This window comes from Aphelocoma coerulescens, chromosome 9 (assembly GCF_041296385.1).
Source record: "Aphelocoma coerulescens isolate FSJ_1873_10779 chromosome 9, UR_Acoe_1.0, whole genome shotgun sequence".
Taxonomy (NCBI): Eukaryota; Metazoa; Chordata; class Aves; order Passeriformes; family Corvidae; genus Aphelocoma; species Aphelocoma coerulescens.
In genome coordinates, this window is record NC_091023.1 from 3,625,633 (window position 1) to 3,641,146 (window position 15,514).

Below are 15,514 nucleotides of genomic sequence, written 5' to 3' on the forward strand. Positions count from 1 at the left end.
TCAAAGCACTCTGTAAGTTCATGGGTCTTGACAAGGAGTTAAAGGTCCACCATGAATGAGCAACTGGTGCTGTGGAAATGAAGGAATTCTTAGAATCATAGACTCATAAAATCATTAAGGCTGAAAAAGACCTTGAAGATGATAAAGTCCAACTGTTGCTGCTGATCATGCCCCAGTTACAGTGCAAAGCAAAAAAGTCTTTATCACAAACATAAGCATGTCACCCAAGTAGGTCTCTGAACCAGAAACATCCTCCAAGAAAACACCATTACCCAGTTTTAGGCATAATATGGTCCAAGAGAACCAGCAAAAGCAGGAGAACCTTTGCCTGTGCTAACCCCCAGGAAACCCCACTGCAGAGCTGCCTCCAGATCTCGGGCCCCCAGCATAAGTGGACACTCCATAAGATGAAGCAAGACCAGAGAAGGGCACAGAGATGCTCCAAGGGCTGGAACAGCTCTGCTCTGGAGACAAGCTGGGAGAGCTGGAGGTGTTCACCTGGAGAAGAGAAGGCTCCAGGAAGAGCTCACCGTGGCCTTTCAGTACTGAACAAGGGCTTATAAAAAAGAGGGAGAGGGACTTTTTATAGGGACAGAAGGTGATAGGAGAAGGGGAATGGTTTTACATTAAAAGAGATGAGATTAGGATTACATTAGGAGAAATTCTTCCCTGTGAGGGAGGTGAGGCCCTGGCACAGGGTGCCCAGAGAAGCTGTGGCTGCCCCTGGATCCCTGGCAGTGTCCAAGGCCAGGTTGGACAGGGCTTGGAGCAACCTGGGCTAGTGGAAGGTGTCCCTGCCCATGGCAGCAGGTCAAAGCAAGATGAGCTTTAAGGTCCCTTCCATCCCAAACCACTCTAGAATTCTATGAAACACCAGCAGCACAGGACCTGCTGGGACATTCAGAGCAGTGAGGCTGTGGCAGCCACAGCTGGATAAACTGACCCCCTACATCACTGCTGACAATGATTAGAAATAATAAATACCAAATTACTTCCATGTGCAAGTTCACTAGGATAAATGTAATGACACAAGGAAGACACAGGTGCTAATCAAATATTATTATTCTATTTACAAACAACCAGTGCTGAAACTGGATTAGATTCCTGCACACACAGACTAAGCAAATTTTACAAGCCTTTTTTTCCAAGAAGAAAATGGCCTTCCTTCCACAAATCCGCATTTCACTTCATTAAAACAGATGATAACTATTTTTAGCATTACCTATTTTTGTGTACTAGGCAGTGCCAACCACAACATCAGTACTAAATAAATTCTCCTACTCCCTTGACAGGCCTTTCTAGTCACACTCCTTAAAAATACCTCCTTCTAGAGTCACATGTTAGATTAATCAATTGTTTAGTGCCATATAGATATTTTTTTTTTTAATATAAATAGAGCTGTCTCTACAATTCAGAATACAATTATGAAACTTATATGCTATGGTTTTAAAAATAGAAGTTGTTAGTAAAAGCAATGCTTCTTTGATACTAAAATGCTCTTTAGTGTAAAACACAGACATACACAAAATGCCCTGAGAAAGTAAGCCTGACTGCACAAAAGTTTGACAACAAGATTTCAACAGTGCTCTGTTGCCTTGTTCATTCTGGAGGGGAAAACAAAGAATCTAAAACACTACAGCAGGAAATCACAAATTCATTTTGGCACCTGCAGAAGGCAGGGATTCAATAACATTCCTGACTTTACAAGCTCATTCCATAATCCACCCTTATCCAAACGTCACTGTTATGTGACCATGTAATATAAAGGGAAGAACATAAGAGGAACAAAAACCTGATTTCAAATAGAAACAGAAATGCCAAACTACAGAGAGAGCCTTGTAGCTGCATTTCTACCACTGTTACTACTACATGTATTAGTTATGTCTAAGAGTTTCAACTGGTAAAGCAGATTTCTCTTCCCCCTCACTGAAATGAGTAACACTGGAGCAAGTGCTTTTAATATTGGCTTTGAGTGTTGTTTCCACTTCCACCACAGATTCCTTAACTGCATCAAAAAAGCTGGAGTACCATGGTTCCTATTTATTAAATATATACAAGACAAAAGAGGTAGATCATAAATCCTACTTTTGGCCAGAGCTTCCTGAGTTACACTCTGAGAGCACTGTGTGTAACTCCCACCCACACTAATTCTTGCTGTAATTCTTCTGAATACAGCGACATTAAGAATGAAAGCAGGGCTTTGTCTTTTAAAGAGAGTGCTGAGGTTGGGAAGGAGGGTTGGAAGGGAAGGAAGGCAAAACAAAAAAATGGCAACAGGAAAATTGGAGCTCTGCAGTACTAAAAATTCCTCATGAACGGTCTGGTGTAACTGATGTAGAACCACTGACAGTTACTTCATGTACCATTACATATGGTCCAAAGCACAGCACATCTCAGAGAATTTAAAATAAGATACCAGCCAATTTTAAGAATGTTCACTTGCACACAACCTGCCTGTACCCACCAAAGAAGGCTGAGCCTGGTGTGGAGGAGCTGGGAGCAGAGCCAGGCAGCTCTGACTGTACCACAGACAGGTACAAAGAGAGGCAGTTTCAGAAATTGCCCTCAGATGCTGCCTGCAGGCTTAGCTGCACAGCCCAGTGCCAAAACAATCTGCTCTAATTTTGTCCAGCCATTAAGCAGATAAATCTACTTAATCTTCCCCAGGTCAGTGGACGACACACTAATATCAGTATTTCCAGCAAAAACTGCTGTCAGTGCAAGAGGTGTTAGTGTAGAGGTTCCTTACGACCATCCAGCTAGACAAATACTGGTTGTGATACAATATTCCCATGGCAACAGATTAAAAATAAATGCTGTCAAGTGGTAGGTGATTTACAGAGTATTTAAACCCAGTGATTAACATAGAACTTTAAAGATGAAGTGTCAAGTTAGAGTTTTTCTAGTTTACACACAATTTAAAGAATTTAAATCCAAGGACAACTAAGCTAACACGTTGTGAAAGGACATGAGGGATAACAGTAAATGTAAATATAAATCTATTAAATCTTCTACTTCTTTCCTGATTTATGTATGTACAAAGAAACCACAGACATGTGAACACAGGCAAAATGTGTCATGTTGAATCCTGCACTCACCTTGCAGCAAGTATTCTACTACTCACAGGAAGGCAGAAAACATTGTATTTTGAGTGCCTGGGTACCAGGAATTAACTGCACCAGTACCAATGCACCATCTACAAAATATACATCTTTTATTTTTAATTAACTGTAGAAATAAAATAAGTTACTTCAGGCTCTTGCTGCAGCAGTAACTAATGTGCTACACCAAAAATATAACTCATCTTGTTTACCATTACTACATTTGCAAAGTATATAAACCACATTGCTATATTTTTGAAAGTAAAAGAAAGAATTTACGCATGTAAAAGAAAAATATATGTTTAATAGAAAATAAGCATTCAAATGCCATCTTTCCAATTACAACATTCTCCATAAACAGAATGGATTGGACACACAGGTTCTGTTTTATTGAAGGTGATGATGTTCTACCACTTCCAATAGCTACAGTGAAGCAATTAAAAAAAAAAAAAAGAAAAGGAAAACTGGGGCAGAAAGAAAGTGCCACAGAAACAATCTGGAGGAGATGAGCCATCCTGCCAGAAATGAGTTTCTCTTCCTGGACACCCAGTTTGTACAAGAAATCTCTGTCAGGAGCAATCATCAGTGAAAGAATCACAGAATCCCAGGATGGTTTGGGTGGGAAGGGACCTTAAAGATCATCCAGTCCCACCCCCTGCCATGAGCAAGAACAACTTCCACTAGACCAGGCTGCTCCAAGCCCCATCCAACCTGGCCTCAAAAATAGTAGTCTGCTCAAGGTAAGTGGGGGAATAATAAGGTAATTAAAGGACATAAAAAATTAAAATAAACCAAAAAAGTAAAAATATGACACACCAGGATAATATGAGAGAGAAGCAATTTTGTCTGTCCAACTGCACTGTGCGTCGCCAGGAAAAAGCCAAATGCCCAGGTCCCTGCTCCTGCCCTGCTCCTTGGAACAGAAATGAGGGAAAACACATCTGCACTGAGAAAACACAGAACCCTGCTCAACTGCTGAAGATGGGAAAGGGTGGTCAATCCTCCCCGAGTAAGGGAAGAGGGAAGGGATGTGTGTGCTAGTTCGGGCTGGGGTTAATTTTACTCACAGTAGCTGGGATTTCTATTTGAGCTCGACACAATGTTGATAACCCAGGGGTGTTTTCCTTATTGCCCAGCAAAGCTCACCCAGAGCCAAGAACTCTTTTGCTCCACACCCAGCTCCACCAGGGAGGGGCTGGGAGAGGAACAAGGACTCAGGAGGGGGCACAGCAGGGACAGCTGATCCCAACTGGATATTCCACCTCCTATGGCCTCATGCTCAGCATATAATGCTGGGGGAAGAAGGAGGAAGGGAGGACATTTGGAGTGATGTTTGTTTTCCCAAGTCACTGTTACCCGTGGATGGATCCTGCTCTCCTGAGGATGGCTGAACACCTGCCTGCCCGTGGGAAGTAAGGAATGAATTCCTGGTTTTCATGAGTGTGTGGCTTTTCCTTCACCTATTTAAACTGTCTGCATCTCAAGGTGTGAATTTTCCTACTTTCACCCTCCCAAATCTCTCCCCCAACCCACCAAGGGGGAGCTAGCAGCTGATGGGGCTAAGCTGGGGTTAAACCATGGAAGCCACAGCTAATTTTAAGATTGCAGTGCTTGCAAAATGACATCTCTCTAACAAAAATGTTTCCAAAGGTGCAGGGGAAATTTGAAACGTGCCTTCAAGGTACTAACATTCCATGGTAACCATTTCTAATTACATGCCTCAGCTGTTACTCTTAACATGGCTTGCACATATACCTCTAAAACACTGCCTTAAAATAAGATTTACAATCATTTTAATAATATGGCTGTATTAAATGCAATTCTCATTAAACTAATTTTGCAAAGTACATTTATGAAGCAAGGAATCTTTACCTATTAACCTTCCTCTGACTCCTTCCTGAAAGGCAAAAAATACAAACTTTCCTTACTGTAACGAATGATTAGAAGTAACTTGTTTGAAAAAAAAAGCTCAAATCCATTTAACAAAACCATCAGTCCCTCACTCAGAAGACAGTCAGAACCCTTCCATCAAGAGAAGCAAAGCAGGAAAATTCCCCACAAGCAGAATCAGCTCAACAGAATCCTGGTACGTGACTAACACTGGGCTGTTCTGTCCATGCTCTGGGGGTATTTAGATCTAAAAATCCCACATTTCACCTCAAATTTGAAAGCCATCAACCGACACTGCATGGCATCATCAAAACCTTGCATGACCCATTTGCAGCTTCGGACTCCACAGCACCTTGCAGCAGTATCACAATATTGCTACAAGTTCTGTGAAAAGGATGTTTCCCTCTTTTAATTTGCTCTGAAGTTACTAATTCTTTCAGCACTTTTCTTTAGACAAGAGAAAAATAATGAAATGAATGGTGCCCCTCCTCCAGCTACCTTCTCCCAAGGTGAAGAATCCTTCCACATATTTTAATTTACTTCAAAATTACTTTAAAACATTTATTTTTTTTCTTCATCATTTCCACGTGCACCTCAAAGGCTCAAAAGCAGAAAAAAGTTACCACCTGATTTCACGAAGAATCAAGAAAGCTGAAATTTCATCATTAACAATAATTTCAGTACAAGTTAAAATGACTGATCATAAACAGCAAATAGTTAATCACTGAAATTCTTAGGAACTAGTTTTCCAATACTACAGGATGTGTCTTTAAACACAGATGCTGCCCTGAAAAACCTTTGTTCAGTCTTAAAAGAAAATCAGTCAGCAACAATCCACAAGTTTACCCACAGAGAGCAAAGGAAAATCTAAGTTTGGATTAGAACACACAAGCATGCACAATAAAATGTGTGTGTGAATATTCACAATTCATAAAATAACTTCTAAATTTGTAAAAGAACTGCTAAATCCTAATATGTAAGGTCTCGAAAAATACAGAAAAGTAAGTTCCTGCAGTTCCTGACTCCATGTTGGAACTAATTTTATATTAGTGGCAGAGTTTGTCACCAATAATCTTCCCTTATTTCAAAAATACCCAGCTGTAAGATAAGGTATTACATGAATTCTGATGGAAGTTAATTTCTTCCCCACTCCCTCCCTCCTTCTCCATCTCCCTTATGCTTAATGTGTAGCAAAAGAATATGATGCAATTGATATCTAATTGTTTAGACAAAAGCAAGAGCTCTGCATATGCTGGCAAAACTGAGCTTAAACTTTGTAGAACGGAAGTTCTGAAGAATAATTTTGCCTAAACCCATTATTAAATGATAGCTTTCTTTGGCATGCTATTAAAGATACACTGCAAAAATCACTTGAGAAAAACCACTGCCCAACAACTCCATCCTGACTACGTAACTATTGCTACACCCAACTTTCCTTGCTCAAATGGTGTTTAATTTACACACTCTTAACATCATCTTATCACGCAGCTGCTCGACCTCCCCCAGGCAAGCCCATCTGCTGCCCCAGGGTTACATTAGTGCTTTACATTAATCCTCACTTACACATGCTTCCTGTGGAACTCCAGGATCTTTCCCTCAAGTTTCTCCTGGTTTGGCAAATACTGGTTTGTTTTAAGGTGTTCTCGATCTTCCGATTCATCGAAATCCCCTATTTCAGCTACGACAGAGAACAAAACAATGTTAGAGTAAGAAGAAACCATGGGAAAGGATTGATGACAGAAGTACTTGGTAAGGAATTAGAGAGACCACAAGAGCCTTTAATGATTTAAATTTGTGCATGATGCTTTGTATCCAGCTTCATTTTACCAAACTCACATTTATCCCAAGATGACTTCCAGGGGATTACAGCAGTATTTGAACATGGTCTGGAAAATTTAGACTTCTTATGGGTGCAAGATGTGAGACTGGTAGAAGACCTGTGAGGTGGTCTGGAACATTTTTTCCTTACAGATACCTTATACCAAACATCATATTTCAATTTATTTTTTAGTAAATATATGTAAAATAGTAATAGACAAGGCTACTTGGGAAGATGGCAAATTACATCTGGAATTTTGGTCTCCCTTTCACATATCCATGTCTTTCAGATGCAATGCTGTGAATTTAGGAAGAGATTTACAGAAAAAAAGAAGCATTATTGTGAAGTGCAGAACAGCTTCCATCTGATACAACATGAAATGACCAGAAGTCTTTGGCTTGGAATACAGAAGCACAAGGCAAGCAGAACATATGGCAAATGTATATAAAAATTACAAGCTGAACAAATAAATTTTTAAAAGCCATTTACTTTTTTCTAATAATAAAATATGAAGTTGCAATATTAAATTCAAACACAAAAGGTTTTTAAAGCTAAAAGTCTGTATGTTATCCTAAAAACTTCCCAAAAACTAAGCTGTGAAGCTCACTTCTGTGGAAGAATGCCAAAAATATAAGCAAATTCAAAAATTAGACAACTACAAGGACCACCAAACCCAGATACAGAGTCAATCTGTGGTGTTGTGAGTGCAGTGATTATGGGATGGATGCAGCAGAGTTGCCATATGCTTGCTCTATGTCTTAGTGCTTCCCCATTGCATCTGCCATCAGCTACTGTCAGAGAAAGGACTGGGCTTGTTCTTGACAAGAACACAGCAAATCCTGTTTAAAATCAAGCCAGCACATGAAAGAACGAGTGAAAAATACTGAAAGGTGCTTTTATAAAATAATTTCTGCTGAAAATAAACTTTCTCACAGCCCACCTTTCAGAAGAGCAGAATCAAGCTAAGCAAGGCTTGACGGTGAGATTTGCTCACCAGCTCCACAATGCTGGAAAATCATGAGCAGGTTTTGAGGTGTCACTCACTGATGGCACACACACAAGATAGACTTGCTCTTCCAATAAAATCACCAGAAGTAGTACTATCATAACTGTATTATTATATTGCATTGCAGAATTAGACAACCAATAACTATTTAGCTGTGCACATGTGAAGAAGCATCACTGATCAGCTTTTGCTGCCAGCCAGCAAAGAGCCACCAACAGGCCCTGTCTGCAGGTCGGGTTGCAGATCTGTGAACACTTCAGCTGCTGCTCCAGCTATTTGGTGTTTGAACTCACTCAAGGTTTCCACCCTCCTTGTCTCAAAGGCCACATTTTAGGTCTTTAAGCATGTACAGACTGAGCCAGCAGCAGCATGGAGTGCTTCCAAAAAAATTGCTTCCTATTTCCACTTTCAGTCCCAGTGAGGAGGAAAGCTGCCGACAGCCCCACTGCAGAGCCTGTTCCAGCATGGCTCTAGTTGTATTTCAGCCCAGTTCCTGTACAGCCATCTCCTCCCAGACACAGGGAAAGTGAGAAGTGAAGCTGAGGGAGCACAGAAACAGGTGGGAACAGCTGTCTGGAAGATGTGGAGTGCTGGCAACACAGCTTGCAGAGCCAGGGAAACAGACAGCAAAGGGCTGGTTTCGTACTACCCCCCTGAAGCCAAATTCACCTCCTACATAAGCACCAGCTGCTCCTCCCCACGCCAGCCCTGATGACCATCCCAGGGTTGAAAATCAACATATTTACAGTGTGTGAAGAAGGAAATACTGTGAGACAGAGACTTCTTTTAGTTACCAAAAGCTTCTGTGTGCGATTTAACGTGGGTTGGCACCGTCAGCAGTGCCAGCCCAGCTGGGATACTCACACTGCAGAAGGTGGGAGACCAGCAGAGCAGCCGTGTTGTCGCTGCAGGTCAGTCGCTCCTCTGCCAGGTCCCTCTTGATTTGCAATGCAAACAGGTACCTGGAGGAGAGGTACAAGGCTGCAGTTACCCAGACCATCCTGACACAGGAAAGGACAACAGAACAACTGAGCAGAAGGTTATAAATGCAGCATCTCCTGATCCTTCCGCTCTCCAAAGAATAACACAACAGCCTGGCTACCAAGGAGTGTCAAATCAAACCAAAATAACCTGTGACTAGTCCAGTGCAATTCACCAGCACAAAAGGACTCACAGGAACAAGGAAGCAGAAGGAAAACCACATTTTAAGCCAGCTTTGTCTGTGCAGTAACAGCAGCTGTCATTTTTAGCTGGAAAGAAACTTAAAGAACACTTCAAGTCATCTTATCTATTAGAAAAAAGATGGAAGAACATCACTGATTCCAGTATTTTGTTAGGAACGCTGATAAGCACTTCTGTTAGCACTCAACTAATCTACTCAGCAGTTGTATTTTCCAGAACTATATTAGCAGCCTACAAAAACAGTAAGTTCAATTTACTTTTCTTATACTGCTACATTAGTTCAACTAAAATATTTCCCATTCAGTTGTTAAAGAGGAATCATTTCTGTTTAACAGCTTTCTATGCTGTTCCTTTTACTTGGAAGAAGATACAGTAAGGACTCCAGTAAACAGGCAACAACTCACTACTACAAACCTTCAAACTGACAGACTGATCCTTTTTCTTTACTGAATTACACCCTGAGAAATAGCAATAATTTTTTTTAAAGAAGAATTCGTTTTAAAACTTTATTCCTGATGCAAAAAGATAATAAAAGTTATTGAATGGTAGGGTTTTTTAAAATTTTAAACTACTGTAAATATGTAGGGGCTTCTCAATAAATATTAAGGGCTTCTCAAAAGTGTGCCCTGCTTTCAGCATGTCTGATGAGCTCTCTCAGTTTCTTCAGTACTTTACTCACAATAAAGAATACATTATCATTAACAGCATCATTAACTATCCAGCTGCTTTAAGTGCAGACCGTAAATACTCAATAAATAGGCAAAATACAGCTCCTGCTCTAAAAAGCTGTATTCCTAGTGAATTTCCTATATGAAACAGCAGTTAATATAAGAAAACTTGGTGCAAAGGAAATATTTAGGTATTTCTCCTTACAAGAGACAATCACAACAGTTATCATGCTGGTTTTGTTCTTAAATACATCTGAAGGATAATAAGGAACCTCTCTAAGAGGAATTCCAATTAAAAATAGTGAAACTGTGAAAAGCACCAAATGAGCTCTTTAAACAACAACATCTGGGTAATGTCCTTGTTAGAGGCACAAACTTCAAACCAGGTCCCCAGGTGATAGCAGGTGGATAGGGCTGCTTAATTGACCAAGATCAATTAGCAATCAGCAAAAATGACCCCTGATGAGCAGGGTGAAAAATGTGAACAGTGAAGTGTTTGCAAGTGTGAGATTTGGAAGTTTAAATCACTTATTAAAATATGTACTGATTATTTTGTGTTTACAGGCACTGTTTATAAACATTAGTATTTTCTGTTACTCTGACTCCCTTGACACCATGATGCTGGAAAGCCTAACCCTAAGCAGAGACTGTGCTGTTCTGTTTTGAAAAAGCATTTCTTCTGATAACATTTGTTTGACTTTGTTCCCTGATTTGGGGGTTTCAGTAAGTGTAATTTTGGCAAGTTTCGGTCCTTTTCAATGTGCCTCATTTCATCCCAATCCATTTGGTTGGAGTCACTCCATTCCCAAATTTTCTTTTTTTTTTCAGTTGCATTTCATTTTATCATATCTCCCATCCAGAGTGATTGTTACACTTTCTTCTCTGTTTTCAAGGACTGTGCTGTTTTCTGTTTTGAAAAGTATTTTTTCTGATAACATTCATCTGCCAACACCTGTCTGCTGGAACTGTAACGTTCACTGTAAGTGCTCTTTCACTCATCTTCCATCTCAGCTTTGCTTGGAAGCAGCTGTGCTGCCCTCCTACTCTATTAATTCAGTATGTAATACAAGTCCAATGGTTCTAAAAATACTTTACCTGGTATATTCCTCTTGCAGCTGACCCGGATCTGGAGGGAAAAACTTTACAGCCAGACGAAGCATTGTAGTTTTTGGTCCTAGAAGAAAAGTTGGTCATTTCACAAAAAAAAAACCCTGGTGTTCTTCATGAACACATGCACATTCTGTTTGCCAACAGGCATAAAAATAACACAAAGAAAGTCTAGGCAGATTTCAAATCCCAGGTAACCACAGCAGGCTCTGGTGTAGACTGTCCATGTCAAGGGAGATAGAGCAGCTGATTTCCAGAGGAACTTGGATACCACAGACAAGGTGAGTCTGCAGGCTGAATGCTGGAGAAAGAGTTTCATGCGACATGAAGTCTGTAATACCCCAAAGCAACTACTTGGCTGCATAAAAGACCATCACAGGTGACCCAGGGAGAGGGTCCCAGAAGGGGTGCAGGAGGGAGACACATCCCACAGGCTCCCAACACCCACTTCCACCATCAGGACTGATGCCAGCAGACCCGGCTGGCTCGCCATGGAGATAAAAGGGTGTTTGCAGCCTGCTCCCAGCACGTCTGGTAATACTCATGTCCTCCCATTTTCAATGTTCTTGTACATCTCAACAACAAGAAGAAAACTAATTTAATTGCAAAATTAAAGAGAAGCCTTGCTCATTCTTGGGAACAGTCCATAATGCTCTGAATTAACAGTTCCAGCATCACAACTCAGCCTGCAGAACCACAATCCCTGTTTCACCTGGATTTCTGAAGGAATAACTACTGGGCCTGACTGTCTCTCACCATGCCAGGACTGGACACCACTGTTTTCCCATTGTTTTTCCTGCCTTAAAGAAAATGAGGCCAAGTATTCCACAGGCAGGCAAAGCACTGGCCAGCCTTTGCTTACAGGAGCCTGCTGAGCATCCACCTGATGTCCACAGGCACCCTCTGGACCAGAGCCAGGCACAGCCCCCCTGGACTCCCCATGCCACTGCTAATTCAAAGTAAACTTAGCCAAATTAAAAATAAATCAAACTTGTTGGAGCACAAGCAGCCTGCTTTAATTTATTTTAAGCACCAAGATCTCTTAAAGCCTGTCAAAGTCCAGTTTAACCCCATCAGCCCCAAAGTGCACTGATTTCTTCTGTCTGGAATACCTGATTCCCACAGGCCAAACGTTCCTTCACTCACCCTCTCGTTTGCTAATGAGAGAATAACAAACTTTGCTTTTTGACAAGTAGCTGGGAGAACTCACAGACTATCACAGCTGTGACAAGAGAAGTTCCCAGCCTCCAATTCCAGAATTACCAAAGCTTTGGTGAATGAAAAAAAAACCAAAATCCACATCCTAATTACAGTGTAGTGTCTTGAAATAAAGGGAGGCTGGAAATAACACCCTATAATGACACAGAAAGCTCACATTTGGCAGAGATTAAGGATTCCACAGTTCTAGAAATACACCAAGTGAAGAAAATAAACAGTTTTAATGATTCCAGTTAAAAGACCAAAACTTTACATCAAATTTCTGAAAATATTCTGAGCCTCTGGAAGACCTTCACAAGGTTAAGAACAGTCCTGCACATTACTGATGCCAATCAAGTGGAAGTGTTAACGTGGGAGCAATTTTGGAAGTGTTTCAAGCATCACTTACATCAAATGATAACAAATACAAAAAACTGAAACCATAATACTGCAGATTTGCTTTTGTTACACAACCCTCCTCTTTTTGTTTAGTCAATCTTGCCTCTTCTCTATGAATGAGTTGCACTCAAATCAGGAAAAGAAACATTTGCCCAGTCTTAACCAAGATACAGAATTCATTTTAAGAAGCCAAGTCTGAGCAAAAGCAAGAAACAAAAAGGATGTGAGGAAAAATTACCCAGGCAGGAATGGTGAATATAACACTATATAAAGGGGCAGCACCTCAGAGAAGGTACCCAAATGTCAACCTGATACTGTGTGCCTGTTAGGAGGCTGGAAATTTGGATCCTAACTCCTTCCCATCTGGAGTGCTTCAGTAGTAAAACTGATTGCTTTCATCTGAAATTAATAAAAAAAACCCCAAACCTTATCACACAAGAGAAAGTTCAGTGTATGTCATGATAGGTCATTAGCCAAAACTAACTGGGAGAAGAACTTTTGTTTTTAGAGAGGATGTCAAAGACTGAGAAGTGCTTATCTGCAGGTACACAGCAATCAGCAGCAACATCAGCCAACAGGTTTGAGCAAGATCACCACCCTAAAGCCAGTAACATCTATGTTCTCCTGCTGTCGGACTAAAAGTTAAATGGTCAACTTCAAAATCATCACACTGCAGAAAAAGCCTTCAACCAAACAAAGCCCCCAATCTACAGAAAATAGGACATTTCAAGCAATTTAAAATTGATTTCAGAACGTGAACATCTGCCAGACAACTGACTGGTATCTCTTACAGACTAATTTTTTTTTTTTTATTAAATAAATCTTTCCGTTTCAGTGGCAACACAACATGGGTGGTAGACTGCAAAGCAGCCATAAATCTTAGTACATCCCCATGATTTTAGACCATTTTAGAACAATATTTGTATCATCAGGGAACACTGTCTGTGGTCTAAGGTCAAGTTTCCACAATTTACATAGTATAGGAGAGGATACAGAAGGAGTAACCAAGCAGCACTGCAGACCTATGATCCACCAGGTCTTTTGACTAGGACATAAATCCTTCTAGCCAGGAGCATATAAAAAGATGGCACTCCCAACATCTTTTTGGCAGGAAAAATAGAGTGAAAATATTCTGTACTCTCCTAAGGGAGCCTTATTTTATAGATGATTTGGCTCTTCTGCTTAAAAAACAATGTTGACAAAAGTCAAAATCATGACCTTAAAGTTAAAAAATTAGCTAGAATTGATGATTTCATATTTTCTGGCAATCAATTTTAAACAGAAGGGTAACTAAAAGCTACTTCCCAGTACTCATATTCAACATATTTCAACAGGATTTGGAAAGGAGTAGGAATCCACCACACCCTCCTGATCTTGTTCTTCCACAAAGCCTCTACAATCAGAGCCACAAAACAAACAGCTTAACTGTGTTCTACAGGGAAAAAAACAAAAAGTTGGATCTAATCTTTCGACATCTGAAGAACCAACCAGCATCCTGCATTCTTCAACTATTTTTGCCTTTAAAGTGCCTGTCACATTAACACTTTTCAGGTGGTATAAAGACAAGACAGCATCACTACTGCAGGATCCTCCTGGCCAGGCAGCACAAGCACACTTCACAGCCAAGGCAGAGGCTCTGACATTGCAGCCACCACCCAGGTGGGAGATCCCCACCTCTGCTCTTCCAGCAAAGCTGCTCCTGAGCACGTGGAAAAAGCTGACATGGGAATGAGCCAAAATGTTCCTTTCTCTTCTCACAGTATGACAACACAGCTTCCAAGAGCTAACACAGCAAGTGTTACATTTCACTTCAACGTCACACCAGGTGACCCAACCTATCCAGATATTTATCAGAGAAAGAACCCTACCCTCAGGAAGTTTCCATTCCACCCACCACATACTACCTATTGAAATGTCAGGTTGGCATGCCCCAGCAGGAACCTCTATCACCCCTACCATGTGTAATTTGCAGGGAAGCATAACCAGTAAATCAAGTAGTAATTGTGAAAGCAACCCACATAAAGAAGACGCAAATTAAGGAAAACTTCCTTTTTTAAAACTACTTACTCCGTACTTGTTTAATAACAGGTTTCATAGGTTCCAGCCAAATCTGAAATTGAAGAGAAAAAAACCTACAAATTTACATTCTTATTGAATAGAATATGAAAACATCAAAAGTAAATTCAAATTAAACAGTAATTTATGAGTAGCATTTCTTCCTCAATGCAGTAATTCCTTTGCTTTGCAAAAAGTGTACTTATCTATTTGAATTGACATTTCTCATGCATCAATAGAAAAGCCACTGATCTGTGCTTAAAGCTCATCTGGACAGAAGAAGAGCCAAGTCAGCAAAAGCAGAGCCCCACTACCAAGAGGACAGGAGTCATGCCAAAACCCACAGACTGACAGGAGCCAGGCTGCAGAACTACAGAAAGTCTGCAGAACATGAAAAGGTCCAACATTTTTTTCCCTTCTGTGCTTTTTCTGTCACTTTTACCTACTTAAGGGTTTTTACTCAATATTAGCTTCCCCCCATTTTTTCCCTTCCGACAAGCACATTTTAAGACTATTGTTCTACTAAAAGGAACATCCATAATGGTAATGCAAAATATTCTGAAAGCTCAACCTTTTATTTTCCCCACTCCTCCAAACAGAAAATTGTTACAAGACAATTATGTTTGGTCCTTATTAGTTACTGCTCTGTTTAAAAGACAGCTGAGGATTTTAAGAACCTTGTTAGCTGCAGAAACAGTTTGGACACCATGCACAAGAAATGGAAACTAAATAAGCTTTACTGTGTTTCCTCAGCTCGAGAGCAGCATGGATTAGTGCCACTAGCATTCCCTATGTTCTCAGTCATATTTTCTGCATGTGAGTCCTAAAACTAAAAAAAGTAAGTAAAAATGTTAAAAAAACCAAACCAAACCAAAAAGAAAGTTTGGGGAACCTTTTCTAGTTTAGAAGCCACATTGTCCTCTTTGCAAGGTACGGGATAAGTGACTAGGAGGCTTAAAGGTGTCAGCATTGATCTAGATCAATGATTTAAAAAGCTTGCAGGCCTGTGTGACTGCTGAGGTTTGTGTTGATTAGAAAGAGGTTTGTAATGGCTCTTCAGGAAAATTAATTGATGACTGAATTAACTGAG

General features: G+C 40.4%; 1 protein-coding gene across 6 annotated transcripts in view; it reads right to left on the reverse strand.

The window, feature by feature from the left end:
- FARP2 (FERM, ARH/RhoGEF and pleckstrin domain protein 2) overlaps nucleotides 1-15,514 on the reverse strand; it is a 75,050-nt gene that overhangs the window by 39,198 nt on the left and 20,338 nt on the right. For 5 of the 6 annotated variants that reach the window (XM_069024653.1, XM_069024654.1, XM_069024652.1 and 2 more), the window contains exons 4-7: nucleotides 14,437-14,479; nucleotides 10,762-10,840; nucleotides 8,681-8,778; nucleotides 6,555-6,669 (exon numbers count right to left, since the gene is read on the reverse strand). In XM_069024653.1, the coding sequence (XP_068880754.1) occupies nucleotides 6,555-6,669; nucleotides 8,681-8,778; nucleotides 10,762-10,840; nucleotides 14,437-14,479 (335 nt within the window). The remainder of the gene's footprint in view (nucleotides 1-6,554; nucleotides 6,670-8,680; nucleotides 8,779-10,761; nucleotides 10,841-14,436; nucleotides 14,480-15,514) is intronic. The other variant, XM_069024657.1, reaches the window with a different exon arrangement.